At 37.6% G+C, this 21,228-nt stretch overlaps 1 protein-coding gene across 2 annotated transcripts; it reads right to left on the bottom strand.

Moving 5' to 3' along the window:
* Positions 1 to 3,851: 3,851 nt before the first annotated feature.
* Positions 3,852 to 6,671, bottom strand: LOC134212593 (cytochrome b-c1 complex subunit Rieske, mitochondrial). Of its 2 annotated transcripts, none has more exons than XM_062690592.1 (4): positions 6,420 to 6,671; positions 4,588 to 4,728; positions 4,273 to 4,520; positions 3,852 to 4,211 (listed from the first exon to the last, which is right to left on the bottom strand). In XM_062690592.1, the coding sequence occupies exons 1-4, from the start codon at positions 6,535 to 6,537 to the stop codon at positions 3,993 to 3,995; spliced, it is 726 nt and encodes a 241-aa protein (XP_062546576.1). In that variant the 5' UTR covers positions 6,538 to 6,671; the 3' UTR covers positions 3,852 to 3,992. The 2 variants fall into 2 exon arrangements, with proteins under 2 accessions (XP_062546576.1, XP_062546575.1); XM_062690591.1 differs by having other exon boundaries at positions 6,342 to 6,670.
* Between the last annotated feature and the right edge of the window lie 14,557 nt (positions 6,672 to 21,228).

Below are 21,228 nucleotides of genomic sequence, written 5' to 3'. Positions count from 1 at the left end.
TGTAGAAACTTCGAAAGGCTATCTTACCAGGGATGCGCTACCTGTGTATGATGAAGAAGCTGCCTTATTGGTGATGACACGATGCAGCAAAATGTGCACAGTTTTGCGTAAAGTACCACGATGGTACTCGGATGATTGTAATCATCAAGTTAGGTTCTATATTCTATTGGTATTTCCTGTTATTAATTGAAATCCTTTTCATGACCGTCTTTGCAACTGGCTACCAAAAACAGAAATACCAAAAACGATGTTGGGTAGGGTGCCATTGTACCGCGGATGACAGGCGTTTCACCCTCCTGGATGATTGTCAGCCTCTCCCATGGAGAGCAGATGCTTCAGCAGTTTCCCCCTGGTTGGTTAACCGATTTTCTCGACGGAAAATCTGTATGGAGACATCGAGCTCGATTTTCCGTCTTCTTCTTCTTCAATTACTCTACATTCCAACTGGAATGCTTTTCAACTTACGTTCTAGGGGCAGTAGGGGCAATATGAACATACGGGGCAATATGAGCCACCCTCATTTTGAGCTTATTGACAAGTTTTATCATGTAAAAGTTATGTGATCTTTAAGAGGATGCTCCACATATGCATCAACGTGAAAACCGCATTAAACTTCAATTCAAACATGAAAATACACTAAATTAATGATTTCGTGTGTGTTACTTCTACGTGAAGTTAAACGATTTACAATGATATGGAAATGCTAATATCATCTTCCAAACTTGGACGTACATGTTCATGATATCATTAGAGGCGAAAGTATAGAATTGATAGTTCCGTTAGGATACGGCAGGCATGAAGAATGTTTTTATAGAAGTCGATTTGAAAGCGAGCGGAGGGCAATATTTGTGATGGCATATATCGCACGACCTTCCTTCTGCCAAGCTCCCGTATGAAGGGGGAAAAATATCAGTGTGGAAGCTGATATATCTCCACTGGCAAAAGGAAGGTGGTTTGACTTGCTCATATGCCATCGCGTGCGGAAGGATTTGCTATCGACGAGTACTGTCTCCAAATTTCTAATATGACATCAGCATTTAGTCGAATAGGATTTTTATTGCACAGTTCTGTTTTCTCATTGCGTCCGTCTCGTCGCAACCAACTTGGCTGCCTCAGAGAGAACAAAGCAGAGAAAGGCACTGCTGCTGTACCGTCGACCAATAACAGCTGAATTGATGGATGCCCCCACCGAGGGTAGTACACTAAATTAATGATTTCGTGTGTGTTACTTCTACTGATATTCTTCCCTCCCCCTTCATACGGGAGCTTGGCAGAAGGAAGGTCGTGCGATATATGCCATCACAAATATTGCCCTCCGCTCGCTTTCAAATCGACTTCTATAAAAACATTCTTCATGCCTGCCGTATCCTAACGGAACTATCAATTCTATACTTTCGCCTCTAATGCTATCATGAACATGTACGTCCAAGTTTGGAAGATGATATTAGCATTTCCATATCATTGTAAATCGTTTAACTTCACGTAGAAGTAATGGAACGTACACACGGTCAAGCAGTTTGACCAACATTGACTCCACCTCTCGTTTATTCAAACATCCATCAAGTTTTACCAACAGCGGCACGAACAATCAATTTATTCGACCAACAATATCACACACGAACGACCGAAGCGCCAACTTGAGCACCAACAATCAAAAAATATATGGGGGTTTGTACAACTTCACTACAAATGCTCAAACATGTTCGGCGAACCTTGACTCCACCCCCGACAACTCAAACCAAAATCAAACCGTTTTAATTTTTTTCAACCGAGCCGGCAACTGTCAAATGGTTGTTCGAACAACTTCACACACGTTCAAACAAAGCAGCAACCGAAGCGTTTTCTTAGGGGCGGAGTCAATGTTCGTCAAACTGCTTGACTGGTGTGTACGTAGCATAACACACACGAAATCATTAATTTAGTGTACTACCCTCGGTGGGGGCATCCATCAATTCAGCTGTTATTGGTCGACGGTACAGCAGCAGTGCCTTTCTCTGCTTTTTTTCTCTCTGAAACAGCCAAGTTGGTTGCGACGAGACGGACGCAATGAGAAAACAGAACTGTGCAATAAAAATCCTATTCGACTAAATGCTGATGTCATATTAGAAATTTGGAGACAGTACTCGTCGATAGCAAATCCTTCCGCACGCGATGGCATATGAGCAAGTCAAACCACCTTCCTTTTGCCAGTGGAGATATATCAGCTTCCACACTGATATTCTTCCCTCCCCCTTCATACGGGAGCTTGGCAGAAGGAAGGTCGTGCGATATATGCCATCACAAATATTGCCCTCCGCTCGCTTTCAAATCGACTTCTATAAAAACATTCTTCATGCCTGCCGTATCCTAACGGAACTATCAATTCTATACTTTCGCCTCTAATGCCATCATGAACATGTACGTCCAAGTTTGGAAGATGATATTAGCATTTCCATATCATAATGAAAATACACTTGAAAATGTAAATTTTCGCTGCATAAGCAAAATTATTATAAAATTTCAAGTTTATAAATAAGGTTTTGTAAGGTTAGGGGCCCTCCTTAGCCGTGTGGTAAGACGCGCGGCTACAAAGCAAGACCATGCTGAGGGTGGCTGGGTTCGATTCCCGGGGCCGGTCTAGGCAATTTTCGGATTGGAAATTGTCTCGACTTCCCTGGGCATAAAAGTATCATCGTGCTAGCCTCATGGATATACGAATGCAAAAATGGTAACCTGGCTCAGAAACCTCGCAGTTAATAACTGTGGAAGTGCTCAATGAACACTAAGCTGCGAGGCGGCTCTGTCCCAGTGTGGGGATGTAATGCCAATAAGAAGAAGAAGAAATAAGGTTTTGACACAAAACTGATTAAAATACACGTCAAAAATACACCACAATCAAAAGATATATTAAAATTGAATATTGTTCACAAATATTTATATTGATACAAATCTGAATTTATCATAAAACTTTTTTTTTCAAAACCGGTCTCTATGGGGCAATATGGGCATACCTGCATGCTGCATAGAACAAGAAATCATGCCTTAAAATGCGAACAAGTTCAAATTTCAGTAGTCAAATACAAGAATATTATCATATATGTAAGATTAATTACGGAAAAATTACAACAGCGCATTACTGCGATAGAAACAGAAAAAATGAACATTGACCAATTGAAATGTGGCTGTTCAAACGGTGAAGAGTAGCAAATCAGTTCAGTCTGCTGTTGTGCAGTTTTTTTCATTTTATTTGGTATGGAATACTCACAACTGTTGTAGGAATATCATATTCTTCCATATTACGATACTTTTTTCGCCTAAATAAAGGTTTTGGAAGGGTGGCCCATACTGCCCCAAATGGTGGCTCATATTGCCCCGTATAGTCGGGAACACACATTGAAATCAATACATTTTCAAAAGTGCATTCCAACAATTTCCAAACGCATTTTTCTTCATTCATCGACGTAATATGAAAGGTTAAATTCTCTAGTACAAGTCAACTACATTTGAACGGTGTTTTTTGAGTTTTTCAGCGCTTTTCGGAACGATTTTTTTAGGTGGCCCATATTGCCCCGATCACCCCTATATTCTATTGGCATTTCCTCTGTTAATAATTGAAATCTTTTCTATTCTAAATCGCCATTGCATGAGTATGTATGTATCTTGTGTGGCAAGTACAATGGATACTATGCTCAGGGAGTCGAGAATGCTTCCCACCCGAAAACATCCTAGACCGGACCGAGAATCAAACTCGGATTGGCAATCCTACGTTTTTGCTCGCAAGGCTACTGGAGCACTACTTGTCTATTTATATGATATTTTCGGGTGGGAAGTCATTGATAATGATAATCTATTACGAATAAATATCACGTTAGTATGTTCATGTTCTTTATTTATTTGCCATCGCGAATTTCGATTGCAGTACAGAAAGATACCATTTGTTTAACGGAACACCTAATTGATACTTCTTTAGTTTTTGCTGCTATTAAAAACATAAGCAAAATCACAAATATCGTTTAACCAACAACGACCAACCCATCCTCTGGGAACTCGTAGTAGGGCACCTCCAGATTTAGTGGAGCAGGTCCCTTTCGGATGCGCCCGGAAGCGTCGTAGTGAGAACCATGACACGGACAGTAGTATCCGCCGAAGTCACCAGCATTAGCGATCGGTACACAACCCAAGTGGGTGCAGACTCCGATCACGACGAGCCATTCTGGGTTTTTGACACGCTCCTGCAAATCGAGTTGCAAATCAATTAAAACAAATCCAGATGAAATATTTGTTTATACCTACAGAATCATGCTGGGGATCACGTAGGGTTCCAGTGTTGACGGATTCCTCGGCCGAGATCTCCGCTGCCGTGCGGTGACGGATGAACAGCGGTTTGCCACGCCATTTGAAGGTAACTGATTTGCCCTCCGGGATGTCAGCCAGCTTGATTTCGATCTTGGCCATAGCCAACACATCGGCCGAGGCGCTCATCGAAGAGACAAAGGTGGAGACCAACGACTTGGCCACGTAAGCGGTGCTTACGGCAGCACCTGGAGAGGGAAAGCATATAATGTTACAAGCGTGCCAGAGAAGAATGTGAGGATTTGTAGAAGTTACCTCCCACCATCAGGTAGGTGAAAGCAGCACGCTCATCAGCCGAGTCATTCTTGGCGTTGGGTCGCTTAACCTGCTCGCGACGGTAGGGTGAAAAATCGGGGGTCTGGATGTCGGTGTGAGCCAGTCGGATCTGACCAGTAGCTGTAAGAAAAAAGAATATATTTTACTGATTGGGAAACTATAAGTTAATTGTTAGCTTAGCCTAAAATTGGCCTGTGATGGTCCCAATCATTTAGTCAATTATTCAACATGTGAACCATTTCATTCTTCTTCTTCTTCTTCTTTTCAATGGCTCAACATTCCAACTGGAACTTGGCCTGCTTTTCAACTTCTATTTGCATTTTCTCAGTTATTAATTGAAAACTTTTCTATGCCCGCCATTGCATGAGTATGTATCTTGTGTGGCAAGTACAATGGATACACTATGCCCAGGGAGTCGAGAATGTTTCCAACCCGAAAACATCCTAGACCGGACCGAGAATCGAACTCGCCATCTCCGGATTGGCAATACTACGCCTTTGCTCGCAAGGCTACTGGAGACCCAGTCATAGTCATAGTTTGACTCATTTGTCAACGACTCATTACAGAAGCGCAAATTTGATTACATATGACTTTTAGCATATTTTTCCTTTTTCTTCTTCTTCATTGGCATTACATTCCCCATTGGGACATTGCTGCTTAGTGTTTAATCAGCACTTTCACAGTTATTAACAGCGAGGTTTGCAGCCAAGTTACTATTTTTTTTTCGAGAAAATTGTCAATCCGAAAAATTTCCTAGATCGGAAAGGGAACCGAACCCAGACACCTTCAGCATGGTCTTGCATCATACCGCATGGCTAAGGAAATTAATTTTACTTAGTTATAATTAATACTTAGCTAAGTACTAATATTAAACACTTGAAATTTAGTATAGGTACCTATCTACTCACTTCGAGCAATGTTTTAAAATTGTAGGAAAAAAATTCGTTTAGAAAGTCATCCATACAATATTCGAAAATCAGCTTTTAAAATGTGTTATTGATATAATTGACTATAATTGAAATCATCCCTGGTAAGAAAATTGGAGTTTGCCCCAATGGACCACTAATTATCGGTAATTCCTAAAGTTTATGGAGCCGTACAAGGCAGGATCCTTGGAAGGATGACCCTCCATTTATATCATTTGTAGGATACCGAAGAAATGTGTCGAACACAATAATTCCAATTTTACCAAAAACGAGAAATCAATCAAGACCAATTATGGCAGATTATGAATAATGGGTTTCCGTATAAACAGACGAAGTAAGTTTCTTGTAATTGAGGGTCACAAGAATAATTGTTTTTTGAATGCGTACCTCTGTAGCAAGGTACAACATAATATCAAATTCACAACTATTCAACCATTTGGCAACTTGCATAAACAACTTGATTCATGAAGACCTGCTGATCACAGATTATTTTGGTTTTTCGTTTCAGGTTAGGTATATTTTGCTCGGTATACTTTTTCAGCTATTCAAGAATTTTAATTTTAGTTGAATCTGAGATATGGCGAATTATTACAAACAATCATAACTTTCAATCAGAAGGATCTAACCAAACAAAAACAATTCTGCACTATTCCCGTCCAGACCAGGTTACATAACGAGATTTTTCACGACGTTCTCCTGTCAGAGACTTTACTTCTTATGCAATCTCAATCCAGTCTTTTGAACAAACAAATACTATTCCTGCACTTCCTTAAGCCCCTAGCCGCATATTAGATGGACAATAATAACCTGCAACTCCGGACACAACCCGGACTACGGACCGCGGCAGTGCGCTATTCGGCGAGCTGGCAACAATCGGGGTCTGACCTGCGAAGACAGCTGGCTTGGCATCCACCTTGACGGGGACGGCTGCGGCCTTGCATCCGCTTGCGACGGCCTGCGACACTCCGCGTACGTACGATAGCTTGGCCAAATTTCCGATCATCCTTGCTCTGGAGGGCGGTTCCGGGGTTCCTTGTACTGTTGGGGCCTTCGGAAGCCTTTTTCTCGTTCGAACACTACTTTTTCACACAGCAAAGGAAGATGACTGCGATTCGCGAAACCGAGATGCAAGTTTTTTTTTATGGCAGCTTGACGTTTTATTTTTTGAGATCTCGTCGGCTGTCAAAGTGCTATAAAGTCAGGGCTGAACTCAGGACATTTTTCCCTCCAATAAACACTGTTACACTAATAAAAATCCACACATTTTTATTGGCAAAAATCTAAAAAAAAAACAAATTTTATGTGTGCGTTAATAACTATAGTATACTCGCTACAGGAGATTCCACATAAAAGGTTATTAGTTTATACTAGTATACTCTAGCTTGGCGCTGTTTGTTTAACTCATGACCGATTGATGTTTGCATCTTTAATTTGATATTAGTTTATTTCACTGCCTCAAACGGTGAGATGCAATATGGGAAATAAAATATGACACTGGGAAACGACATTTAGTTTTCGAAGTAAAATCGGCTTTGATCACCTCTGAAATAAAAATAGAGTTCTGTCTATACTACACTACTAAAAATCCACACATATTTATTGGCAAAAATCCATAGATTTAACTTATGATGTATATCAGCGCACACATAACCATTCTCCACGCGAACTACTAATAAAATATATGTCCAAATAAACTTTATGTGTGGTCTCGAATTAGCAATTATTTATTTTATTTGTGGTTTTATATCGACTATATTAGGGTGGAGCTATTGCAAAAATTTATAACGGCGACACATATATCTTATATAGATATTTTTGGCAGTGTACTGTTTCATCTTATTTATTAGCGTGATGTTAACAACATTTCCAATCGTTTTGGCTCTTAACGGACGAACCGAACTTATCACTTCTGAAGTCGCTCCATTGAACTTCAATGAACAGCCACTGACGCTTGATGTCTGCGATGCCTTCAGGGCAGACACACGTCAGGATCATAACCATGGGAAGGTCACTTTACATCGAATGGTTTGTTCTTCTCCTTGCACGTCCCTGTTGTTTAGCCGAGAACCGACCTGCATTGGGACAAGATCAAGGCTCAGCACGTTGAACAGGGCCATTGTTTCATGATACGATTTTGAATGGTACTTGATTTAGATCGGGAGCACCGAATTATCGTATTCTATCAAGTTCTAGATCCATTTTGGACGTGCTTGTCGGAGAAACAGGATAGGTGTCTCTTTAACCTTGAATATATCATAAATTAAAATTAAATAAAAAAAATGATTAAAAATATAGTAAAATTTGAATACCTATTCACTAGAATAAAACTCTTCTTTGGATATAAACAGATACAATGTGCAAAATATGACATTTTAAAACAATCCAATGACTACTAGAACGACGCTATAATGGTTGTACACAGCATGTGTCAAAATTGAACTGCCATAGTTGATCCGTAGCTATTAATAAAAAGCTGGATATTTACCGCATCGCCATCATAAAATAGATCCTAAGCTGAAAGTGAGTTGTTGTTGCGAAGCAATCTGACTTTTGTGAGCAAAATTATAAAGAAAACAGAAATGCTCATTATTGATATTGATGTTATTCTTTAACGTGTTAAATTGAATTTCCCACAATTCAGTATTTTCCTAATAACTTTTGTTGCCAACATCAAATCGTTTAGCAACAACGACGATATCTTCCCTTGTTAAATTTCCTATGTTGCTAACGTATTCATACATTTTAAGAGCTTAATGGGCAATGATTTGGAACGGTTTTTTACAAAAGTTACTGTTTTCATGGAAATTTTCATATTATGCATCTCGAGATAAATTAGAATACTGCGGTTTCCTGCTGGTTGCTTCTCATGTAATCGCAACGGTCACTAAACACAACAGAGTCAATGAAAATCTCACCCACCGTATGCACTTGCCATGATAAACACTCTCCATGTACTCAGTGACTCCGGTTGCCTCTCACTAATACAATCTAACGCTGCTGTCATTTCGCGAAAAGCAAGTGGTTTTGTTTAGAGCGGGAAAATTCTGCCTATCTTTTTGCACGGCGGCTATCTTGACGTTTACCTTCGCAGTCGAGCCTGCGAGTGTAAGACCGCCGCAGCATTCTAGAAAAAGATAAGCGCGACAATACAAGCTTCAAACAGCTTCTGCTCAGTCAAATTACATCCAAATTTGCTTAAAATTTTAGGACGATTATCAAAATATTGTGGATTTAGTCGAAGGATGGATTCCAACGAATTTTTGCTTGGTGTTGTTTCAAATTACCGTTCCAAGTTAGGGAGGATGTCGATGTACATGGATGATGCAGATACTATTTTAGTATTCTGATTATTGGTTGGAATGGAGCTGTATTATATTAAACTTAGATCACTTTTTTCCTCAATCGAATACAATAATAAATTTTCCGAACTGGCTAGCAATTATTTATGTTTCCAAAAGCATGGGACTTTACCCTTCGCCTCGTCGTGACGCCAAGCCGAGATCGGAGTTGAAAGCAAAACCACGTGGGTTGGCTGTCAAAAGGGAATCAAAACAAACATCAATGAAAACGCAGGAACAGTGCAAGGATCTTCAGCACTCGTTACGCCAATACGAGCAGTGCATAAAGAATGTCAATTTTAACGGCAACTGTGTAGCTTTCTCACTCTTTGGTCGACCGACAATTTTAACGTCGATTAGATGGACCGGCGATTTCAAACCGTCGGGTCCAGTCTTGAATTCAACGTACAATAGCAAATGTCATCGTTTAAGCATAGGGGAGCGAAAAAGTCAAAATTTGAATCACTCTAGTGTTCATTCAGCACTTCCACAGTTAAAGTTATTCCTGAAAGTCTGGCATCACTGTTTTTGGCGCGCTTCGAATAAAAAAGTTCGACGAAAACAAATAGACAGCTTTAACTGACGTCTAATCTCTTTCAAGCTCATAAGAAGGATAGGATTTGACACAAAAAAGTTGACAGCTCGCTGCTTGTATTTTGGTCGGAAACTTCTTGCAAGATCTTTGTATTTCGCGTTTTGGAAGAAATTTGCAATAACTAGGTACGAAGTTTCTAAGCCAAGTTAAATACCATTTTTGCTATCGACTGAAGAAAAACATTGCTCGTTAACTTTAAATATGGTGTGTAGGTAGAACGGTAGGTAGGTAAAAATTAGGGCATGTCGCCTGGACCGATTCGTCGTCGTCCCGTGGGTAGTAATTTAAACAGCCAGGTATATCCGTTTCCTTGATCTTTGTTAAGTAAGTTTAATTGTTTTTGTTTGTAAATTTCTAAGCTTTCGTCGTTAAATATATGTTCGGCTACTTTAGATTTGAAATGATAATGTATACCTTTTTCAGTGTCTTTGTTTGCTTCTGCCAAATGTTCTTTGAACCTCGTGTCTAGTGTTCGTTTTGTCTGTCCTCACACTTAAAAGCCAGATTTCATTTCGAGATTACCGAGATTTTTACCGTCATCTCAGCTGTTGGATTCTCGGTAATATATTTTGCCGGCCTCGGCGAAAAAAATTAAGTGTGTATGTAGATTTTGTCATAGTGTGGGCATTAGACCTCTTCATGTTTTCAAAAAGTATCAAAAATTCAATCGGTCAGCCCAGCATCACAATTCTTATGCTAAAATAAGTCTCCTGTCAAATTTTCAGCTAATTCGGATACAATTTCGAGGTGGCTCAAGTCGATTTAGTGTTTTTGGGCTATTTTCAATTTTGGAAAAAATCTAACAAGAGATATAAACGTCGAAAACTATCGCAACAACCTCTATACGGAAGCTTTTGGTGTGCTCTACAAGTCTTGTGAACATTGCGATTCGTTCCGTTCACGTTTTGTCCATGTTAAAGTGATTTTCAAGATTTTAAGTGCACAAAAATACTGTTTTCCCCAAAAGTCATTGTTCTACAAAATTCTTGATTTTATGATAAATGATTGTTAATTTATTATATTATAGTTCCTCTTTTTTCCCTGGAAATTTGAGTAATATAATTGCCCATGTGCGTTTTACCGTTAAATTCTTAAAAATCAAAAGCTGAACATTTGTAATAAATTTGCACGTTAGGATTTCTTCAAGCAAGTTGTTCGAACAAAACATAAATTAAATCATATGATATTTGATGCTTACAACAAACGACTTCCAAATTTTGTTAAATTCATCATATCATAAAGCATGCAGACGCTTTTAACATTGAGTGCATTGTAGTAACAAGTGAAATCGAAGCTTCTTTATTTGAACAACTTGTTTGAAGAAATCTCAGCGTGCAAATTTATGACAAATGTTCAGCTTCTGATTTTTAAGAATTTAACGGTAAATCGCACATGGGCAATTATATTACTCAAATTTCCAGGGAAAAAAGAGGAACTATAATATAATAAATTAACAATCATTTGTCATAAACTCAAGAATTTTGTAGAACAACAACTTTTGGGGCAAACAGTATTGTTATGCACTTAAAAGCTTGAAAATCACTTTAACATGGACAAAACGTGAACGGAACGAATCGCAATGTTCACAAGACTTGTAGAACACACCAAAAGCTTCCGTATAGAGGTTGTTGCGATAGTTTTCGACGTTTATATCTCTTGTTAGATTTTTTCCAAAATTGAAAATAGCCCAAAAACACTAAATCGACTTGAGCCACCTCGAAATTTTATCCGAATTAGCTGAAAATTTGACAGGAGACTTATTTTAGCATGAGAATTGTGATTCTTGGCTGACCGGTTGAATTTTTGATACTTTTTGAAAACATGAAGAGGTCTAGTGGGCATGATATTTTATAAACTCCAGATTTTCCTAATGCGTCAACGGGGTCTTTTGTGCTTCCAAGTAGTGTCTTAAGTTGGTTGTTCCTGCTACTGAAAACTAATTCGATACCAATTTGTCTAAATTTAGAGCGTAATGGTCTGGTTACTCGCATAATAAAAAACAACATGTTATATGGTCAGAATCATTATTACGATGTAAGATATAGCTTCACAGTTTACGTTGCGGTTATCAAATATTTTTCGGTCGATTCAACCATAACTACTCGACATCATCACTAAATGTCAATACACAACATGCTGTTCCTAAAAAGTTTTATATTTCCTGCATTATATGTCAACATTTTATCATACTGTCGAGCGAAAATTTTGCACGCGAAAACGGCCGATTTTTTATGGTGACATAACTTAACAACCCATTCAACATACTGTTATTTGTCAAAAAACCGTACCAGAAACTGTTGAAACTTTACATGAGATTGTTCATTTACAGTTGTCAACAGTAAAGGATACTGTGGCCGAACGCACGGGAAAACACCCAAGTAACCATGGGGCTATATATGTTTGCAAAAAATAAAGCCATTAAAGTTAACTTAAAGTGGAAAAAGGCCCTTTTACGACCGAAATAATGCCTTATCCAGCTTTCCACGCTCGGTAATGGCGGCTTGTCGGTGTGTAAAAATCAATCAGTCACTGTACTTTTTGACACTAGCTGGAGGAAAACTCACTGGCGAAAAGGCCTTTTTTCCCTTCCCCTCACTCAGAAACGCCAGTGAGCTTTCCTCCAGCTAGTGTCAAACAGTACAGTGACTGATTGATTTTTACACAGCAGCAAGCCGCTATTACCGAGCGTGGAAAGCTGGATTACTTTGACATGTTGAAATAAAACATATGTAATGCATCGCTGCATTCGTAACGCTGAACTAGTGTATCGTTGCTTGACAGGTGATGAATAAATGCATCTTTACATCGGTAAAACTGATCTAATGCAATTAGCATTTAATATGCTGATCTGTGATTGATTACATGCATGAATTAATGCTTGGTGGTTACTTGGGCATCCATTTACAGTTTGTAATTATGCGGGTATATTATGGTCAAAATTAACGGATACTCGTCGCAATTCATTTGTTATTGGTGATAATGTAGTTAATGATTTTCTGTACTGGGTTTTTCTATGTTTGTCTATAATGGCTTGAATAGTTCTAGTTGAATATCCGTTTAGTCTAGCTGTTTCAAAAATGTAATTTAGTTCTTTCTGTTTCCCTGTGACGCTAAGTGGAAAAGTCTCGAGTCTATGTATCATGTGTTGGAATGCGGCTGCTTTGTGTTGGTGAGAATGGTTTGAAGTGTTGGGTATAACTCTTTGTGTGTGTGTGGGTTTTCTGTAAATTTCAAAATTCATTTGGTTTGATTCTCTAACTATTGCTGACGTCAATTTTGTGTAAAATGACTCTTCTAGCTCCACGTAGTTTACCTTAATCCACGTAAAAACATATTACCCAAAGGAAAGTTTAGTAAATTTAGTTTACCCAAAAATGACTGGGGGGGTGGGGCCATGCATCTTGCCCTATTTTTGATAACAATCATGGAAAAGAAAGAAAAAACTACTTAAATTTTTAATAAAATTTGATGCGATATTATCATCAGTAAGTATTTTGCACATAAATTTTTAAATAATTTATCTTTCAAGTAATCGCCTAAATTTCATAATAATTTAAAAAATTTCAAGCGGTCTCAATCTGTTGAACAGAATACGGAACATAGGGGGGGAGGGGGGATGGATCTTCCCTAAGACAAATCCTTGATAAATTCAGGGAGTACAACTTGCAGACATATGATCTGTTTATTGATTTCAAAGCGGCATACAAACCAGTGAAACGGAATGATTTTTTTATTATTGTTATCAGACTAAGGCCGGAGTGGCCTGTACAGTGCATAAAAGTCTTCTCCATTCAGCTCGGTCCATGTCGGCACGTCGCCAACCATGCAGTTTGCGGAGGGTCCGCAAATCGTCCTCCACTTGATCGATCCACCTGGCTCGCTGTGCACCTCGCCTTCTTGTTCCCGTCCGATCGTTATCGAGAACCATTTCATCGGATTACTGTCCATCATTCTGGCTACGTGCCCGACCCACCGCAGTCTTAAGGCCCAAACAGATGTCAGCGGAACGGCGACGGCAACTGAAAATTTGACAGTTAGCCCATATATTTTCTGTCAAATTTGCCGTTTCCGTTGCCGTTCCGCTAAAATTGTGTTTGCGGCTTTACGATTTTGGCGGTGTGAACGATGGATGGTTGTCCCAACAGATGATGCAACTCGTGGTTCATTCGCCTCCTCCACGTACCGTCCGCCATCTGCACCCCACCATGATACGCAGGACTTTCCTTTCGAAAACTCCCAGTGCGCGTTGGTCCTCCACGAGCATTGTCCAGGTCTAGTGTCCATAGAGAGCTACCGGTCTAATAAGCGCTTTGTAGATAATCAGTTTGGTACGGCGATAAACTCTATTCGATCGGAGCGTTTTTCGGAGTACAAAGTACGTACGATTTCCTGCCATGATGCGTTTCTAAATTTCTCTGCTGGTATCGTTATCGGAGGTCACCATGTGAGCCCAAGTACACGAATTCTTCAACCACATCGATTTCGTCACCACAAATACAAACTCTTGGTGGGTGGCTTACGTTGTCCTCTCTTGAGCCTCTTCATATCATGTACTTCGTCTTCGACGTGTTGATGACTAGTCCAATCCGTTTAGCTTCGCTTGTCAGTCTGATGATGGCTTATCTTCTTAATCTTCTTATCTCCTTAAAGTTTCGTGTCATAATATCTATGTTGTCTTCGAAATCAAATAACTGGGCGGACTTCGTGAAAATAGTACCACTCGTGTCAATCCCTCCAAAGCGATGTTGAATAGCAGACACGAAAGATCATTACCTTGCCGTAACCCTGAGCACGTTTCAAAGGGACTCGAGAATGCCCCTGAAACTCGTACTACGCACATCGCTTGATCCATCGTCGCCTTGATCAACTGTATCAGTTTATCCGGAAATCCGTACTCGTGGTTTTCAATATAGCGCTCGAGGGAGCAATTAGGAGAGCTGGTGTGCATAGAAGCGGTATGGGAAACTGGGGTCATATGCACCCCTGGGGCAAAACGACCCTTTGGCATTTTTTAGTACATTTTCGGCAATTTTTCGATAGTATTTACTATAGAGCATGTAGTTGGGATCTCGAACTACCAACTCAGTAGTAAACATTCTTGAAAATATTCTTGGAACATCGCTAAAAAGCCAAAAGGTCGTTTTGTCCCGGGGGCCGGGGGTGCATATTGCCCCAGTTTACCCTACAATTGTCACAAGTTCGCGTATGCTCCTGGGCTTTGCGGACGATATCGATATTATCGGGATTGATCGCTGTGCCGTGGAAGAGGCTTTTGCGCTTTTTAAGAGGGTGACAGCAAGGATTGGAAGGAAGAGCAGGAAGAGCGTCGAGTGAAGATAATATTGAGTAGAGAACCCGGAAGATGCCGTAGGCTTCGTGGAAGGCCACGTACACGATGGCTTTTTGCAGTTGAAGAGGACCTGAGGGCGCTCAACGTTCAGGGCGCCTGGAAGTGATTGGTCCAGGATCAAGTCCAGTGGAGAATGATACTCCATTTGGCGTAGGTTCATCGAAGAGCTGTAGTCCATCAAGTATCAAGTAAGTAATATGGCATGAATTTTGAAAAAATAATTTGTTAGGTCATTTTACGCATCACATTTTTTTTTAATTTGACATACGACTCCAATCCATTCACATTGTTCCTTTCGAAAATATTCTAGCGCGATACAAAAATTGAACACCCAATTTATAAGTATGTGAAATATTTTGTGTCTACATGCTTCTACAAATTGCTTTCTATTTGTTGTTTGTATGAACATTTGATCTGATCTGATCTGATCGAACGCAAACGCAGCCATGTACAAAGAAAGCATCCTGGAAAATCATTGAGTTAGATGACGCCCAATAACTTTTCTTGTCAATATTGAGGCAGGTCATGTGCCAGGATGTCGTCTGCATAAAGGTTACATGGCAGGTTGTGAAGCTTTCATTACTGGGATGTTTTGTAGTGTACTATGAAAATGTTAAATCATGAAAATATGAAGGTACATAACACAATATTATAAATATATAAAAGCATGAAAATATGAAAATTTTATAATATGAAAATAAGAATCATAAAAATATAATGTAATAAGAGAATAAAAATAGCTATATGAAAATATAAAAATATGAAAACATGAAATTAAAAAATGAAGATACAAAAATATGAGTACAAAAAAACATAACAGCATGAGAATATGAAAATATTGAAAATTTGAAGTATAAAAAGTGATATTAAAGGATAAAATTTTGAAAATATGACAATATGAAGATCTGAAAACAAGATAATATAAAAATATTAAAATACAAAAATATATAACATGGAAAGATGAAAGTAAAAAAACATATGAAACAAAACATTAATTATAACAACATGAATGTATAAAGATATAAAAAAATAAAAAATTGTAAATTTAATATTAGAAATTATAACAATATGAAAATATGCTAGCATGAAAAAAGAAAATACAAATATATGAAAATACAAAAGATTAAAATATGGAATTTGAAATTTAAAAATATAAAGGTATAAAAATATGAACATATACAGGAATAACAAATTTGAAGCATGAAAATATAAAAATATAAAAGCATCATAATGTAAGCACATAAAAGTATAAAAATAGGAAAAATATAAGAATGTGGAAAACATAAAAATATTATAATATGAAAAGGTAATAACATAAAATTATATAAATATGAAAATACAACAATACAAAATCTAAAAGTTTCAAAATATTGAAACATTAAATATCAAATAAGAAGGTGTAATGTTAAATTTAAAGAAATATTAAAATATGATAATATAAAAACATAATAAAATAAAAATTTCAATACACAAAAATAATATACATAAAAGTGTAAGATTAGGAAGGTATAAAATACGTAACTAAAAAATATACAATGTAAAAATATAAAATTATGAAAACTTAAAAAATTTAATTGTAAAAATATGAAAAATAAATAGAGTGAAATATGAAAAATAAGTATAATGAAATATGGAAAATAAATAAATTACTATAAATTATTTCGTGGACTGGAAACTAATGATACTCATGTTTCCTTTGAAATCTCTGTACAGATTGCTATCAAAAATCAAGGTGGGCGTAGTCCTTAATTTCAATCTATGACAAAAATGACAAATGCATTAGAGAATAACTATTCCTGGCCACGCTTATTTGTACCGTCACTTGGGAGAGAAGGAATAAGTACCACGGAGTTGGATATTGGGAATGTATTCGTTGGGTCAGGATGTGCCTGTAGCTGGCAATGTTACCATGGTAGAACTTACCCCGTAACACACCACGAAGAGGTATCTACCCAGCTTTACGGGTGTTGTTTGTATGTACATTTCATTTGGTTTAGCAGATTTGCTCTTTAATATTTGTGCTGAAGAAATATTGAGTCCCAGTTCCATAATTCTTGATTTAATTAGGCGAAAATTGCGAAGTACACGCTGCTAGAAAAAATATCTTGAGTTCTTCATACGTACGTACGTACGTACCAATATTGTCACTTTTTAATCTAGATAGATGGGTTATGAATCAACGATGAGAATGGGGGACACTGAGAAGTCGAGCTAAACTTTACAGCATACATGAATGATACCGGAAAGTCGCCCAAACTAGTTTTCTATGCAGGCATCCGCAAAATACCACACAGGAAAAAGTTGTACCCAGAAAGGAAAGGCACTTTTTTGCTTTCTCTTTCATGAGAGGATAGGATTTAACGATCCAGCGACAAAATAAATTGCGTTCTTTGAAAGTGCTCTATTTAATGTTTTCAAAACCTCAGACTTTTAAATAGCAGTTTATTTTTCAGATGTATGACCAAAAATTCGACAGCTGAATTTTTTATCTGTTCAACATCCCGAAAAAATAAGAAATATGTTTACATATTTTACAAATAAAAAAAAGTTCTGCATTTCTCTCCTCTATTTAGGCCTTGCTCTAACCCACCCATCCGCAACATCACCACACATTTCTCCCTCTCAAAGAGGTTGCTTTTTGGTTTTAAGCCTCCTGATGCGGACATTTCTAGGGAATACATGCCGAGGTTGAGCTGCCTGTAGTGAGCCTTGAGTGGCACAGGCATAGTTTATTCAAAAGCCTTATTCCATTTCATCTTCCAGTTCCGGACGACCCCATCAGCAAACCTGCAGCAAGGAATCGGAGCCTTTTCCCGCCCACTTCGCTTTGTGTATTCAAGCCGCCGCCGTCGTCGTCCGCTCGGAGTCGCATCTGGGCTGAATGTCTATGCTCTTTTCTGATGAAAAACAGGGTTAGGCACTATCGTTTATTCTCAGGCGGTTTTCCAAACTTCTATTTTTGCTGGGTCACAGTCAAAAAAGTGTGCGTATGATATTTGAACTGGCGGATACCAGCAGCAGATGATGACACGAGAAAAACTTTCTTCGCCGGTTGCCGTTACCTTCTCGTTGCTTGAGACTGGGCTGCTTTTTGCACTGATGCCACTATGTTTGCTTTTGTAGGTATAGAATGGAATCCCACTTAAATTTTACGGTGTTATTATTTGATTAAACTTTTTCATTGAAAATATCTACTAGCTTGTGTATTTGTTTGGAAGATATGTATCCTTAACCGATTTACTCGCAATAAAATTTATGACCTAAATACTATATTTTCGAACCACCAAACACAGTTGGCATTCCTCACTTATTGATGAATAACAATAGGATTATTTATTGGTCATTGTAATTTGTCCATTGCTTGTTTGCATTCCATGTTCATTGTTTATAGCTAATTTCTAATTCATTATTATTGTTTTTATTGTTTATTGTTTATTGTTACAGTTTTTGTTGTTGTGTTTTTGAATATTATTTATTACTAGTCCTGCATACTTAATTTTGAATGCCGAATCTCGGCTAAAATATGCCGAGATTTGAACAGCCGTCTGCTCGGCAATGCATTTTAATGTGATCTCAGCAAACGGATGCCGATATTCAGCTGAACATTTTTTGTTATTAAGCAACCTGGCATTTTGTTAGCTGAACCTCAGTCAAAATGCTAAAACCGAGATTCACAGCGAGATTCAGATCATTGTCTTGGAATTATTGATAACACTAGTCGACAGTAAATTTGTATTTGTGATGCTCATGTGTCATGTGTGTTTATCGACAAAATTTTGAGATTTTTTTGTCACAAAGTAGGTAAATGAACGTCGCTTTAACGGCATTGAATTATCTTACATGTTGCATGATTGAATTTTCAAATAAGTTAAAATACAAAGTTTTTACGATATCTGAATGTCTTCAGGTTTTTTTTTCAGGCCAAAATGGTAGCGATTTTGAAAACAGTTCAGCAGCATATAAGCATAAAAGCATATGGAGACGCATGGTACATTTGTGGGATGATTCATCTTGTGACTAAACTGTTTATGCAAATTTCATCACATCCGTTGTATTAAACAAATGAACAACTATGTAAGCATTTGTATGGAACTTGTGTGAAGGGGAACCTGAACCTGATTGCATGTTGAGAAGTACAAGCTCTTGGTTAACATGTCGAATACTGCGATCAAGAAATCATTGGAATCATGGTTCACAGGTTCCCGGGCGTCTTTTAAGCGATTTTCACAATTCTTTCAAGGTTGTCTTATCCACCTCATCTAGTTTCCTGTAAATAGTTTGCTATGGGGGGAGGGGTCCCGTAGCGTAGTTGGCTACACGTTCGCCTTACAAACGGATGGTCATGGGTTCGATTCCCAGCCCCCTACACCAAACCCTCGTCAGTCGCCAGATCCGCAACCCATACGGTGTCTTTTTGGGGTACGCGCCTTACCGTCACGGCTGCGTGATGACGACTGACAACCAGTATTCTCACTACTTTTTAAGAAAAGTCTGGCATGCTTCAACTTAAAAATCTGGCAAAGAAATTTGTCTATATATTTTTTTTAAAATTAAGTGGTTCTCACTGAAAATATTATCTAATTATTTTTACCTATATTAAAATTTGTTTTGACTATCATTTTGCTTTTGCTCTATCTAATCTATTCTTCTAAATAAAGGTCTGCTTCCACCTAAGATATTCGTTGAAACCTCGGCTGAAACAATTCTATATCCGTAAAAATTAGATTCTTAGAGTTCAAAATTAAAGTTAAAAAAAATAAGTTTTTCAGAAAAGTCAGATTTAATTGAATGAAAGCTCTGAAAGTTTTGATAATTATAAAAAAGAACATAATTAATTATTGAAGAAACTTAACTTCATTCAAAACAACGGAGTTCGTTTTTAATTTGAATTTCTAAATTACGTTTAAACCATTTCAATCGGATCGATTAACAAACGATTAAAAAGTATTCATATTTTAAAATGGTAAGGTATAGATATTCCAAACAGAATTTTGATAAACATAGATAATAATTAAATTTTTGTAATAAAAAAATAGTACCATCATATGCTTTATGAATTGTCCATAATAACAGAGGATTCTGATTTTCCGGAGCATCACAAGTTCCTGAGAAGGGTTTCACACAAACATTTGTTACTCAGAGTACTATAATAAAAAGACTTGAACAAAATTGCGCTTCTCTGAGATGGATATAGTGCTCATGATGTACTAGAGTAGAAAATTGTACAACCGCATTTTAATATCACCTTGATGCAAGTACAGCGTTGAGTAACTAGTACTTCATGTGTTACTACGGTGACTAGCCAAATGTTATGCAGATCCTAACATAAGAAAACATGTTCAGAAATAATTTTCAATAACAAACGCAAATCATTTCGACAGGGAAAGAGTTGCTTCCTGTTGTGTTCCCAAATAGCCAACGATCCTGGTCATGCTTCAACTGGACAACTAGACAAATTTTTCTCTGGTGCAACAGGTACTCAAAACGATCGCGATTTTCTGACGTCCTGGAGATTCTAATTTCCATAAGATTAATAAGTTCCATATCTCGGTTTGTCAGTGTAAAAGCCAAAATTTTAATATAATATGAGATTGAAATCAATGAAAAATGAATTAATGAACAAAAACCATATTATAATATTTTTTTCCATCGTTTTTTGACAGCTTCGAAATTCCTGAGGTTAATTCACGGAATTCTCGAATTCATCTATTGCTACAAAATACAAGATAACAAGCGTTTTTACAGTAAAACAAAACATCGAAATTCAAAGAATTGTTTTTTAATTTTATTAATGTTCAGAAAACCCATTCCTACATTTACACTATTTTGCTCATAAATTCACCAGAAGTCACACATACTACTTCAAATAGTTTGACCACTTAATCTTTACATAAAACGATTGCTTCTCCGACTGAAAATGACTCAATAGATCTATCTGCGGCATCACACAAACATGTATCGTCATTTAGACTTCAATGTATGTTTTGGATTTCTCTTGCTTTCCAACCACGTATTGATTCTGGGTGGCTGTAAAAAGTCATTGTATTTTTATTATTTCTCGTGAAACTGACTCTGGCACGAAAAGACGGCTTCTGACGATATCGTAAGTTACACCTTCTAAACATCACTGTAACCATCCTGATTTTCCATTTATGAAATGCTAATCAAACACCATAACGTACATTGCAAAACATTACTTATCGTGAATGTGTGGGGAGAAACGTTTGTTTTGAGTCATTACATTAGGAGCCGCAAATATATCAGATATACTTTATGTTACTGTATACATATATATGTTACGAGTTACGAGCTTTGGCATCTGTTTGTAATTCCAATTATGGGTAGAGTAAAAAGAGTTGTAATGATCAGCCGTTTATTGCATCACTACAAAAACATCGTAAGGGTGACAAG

This window comes from Armigeres subalbatus, chromosome 2 (genome assembly GCF_024139115.2).
Source record: "Armigeres subalbatus isolate Guangzhou_Male chromosome 2, GZ_Asu_2, whole genome shotgun sequence".
Classification (NCBI taxonomy): Eukaryota; Metazoa; Arthropoda; class Insecta; order Diptera; family Culicidae; genus Armigeres; species Armigeres subalbatus.
The sequence above is the reverse complement of the archived record's forward strand: the minus strand, read 5'-3'. Positions and strand labels throughout refer to the sequence as shown.

What these genes read in the sequence shown, in the direction of transcription:
- LOC134212593 (XM_062690591.1), bottom strand. Translation starts at nt 6,537, where the DNA reads ATGATCGGAAATTTGGCCAAGCTATCGTACGTACGCGGAGTGTCGCAG. An exon ending in GGTTGTGTCCGGAGTTGCAG is followed by an intron (nt 4,729 to 6,341) that starts GTTATTATTGTC and finishes TTTTTCTTACAG; the next exon opens with CTACTGGTCAGATCCGACTG. An exon ending in CACCTACCTGATGGTGGGAG is followed by an intron (nt 4,521 to 4,587) that starts GTAACTTCTACA and finishes TTCCCTCTCCAG; the next exon opens with GTGCTGCCGTAAGCACCGCT.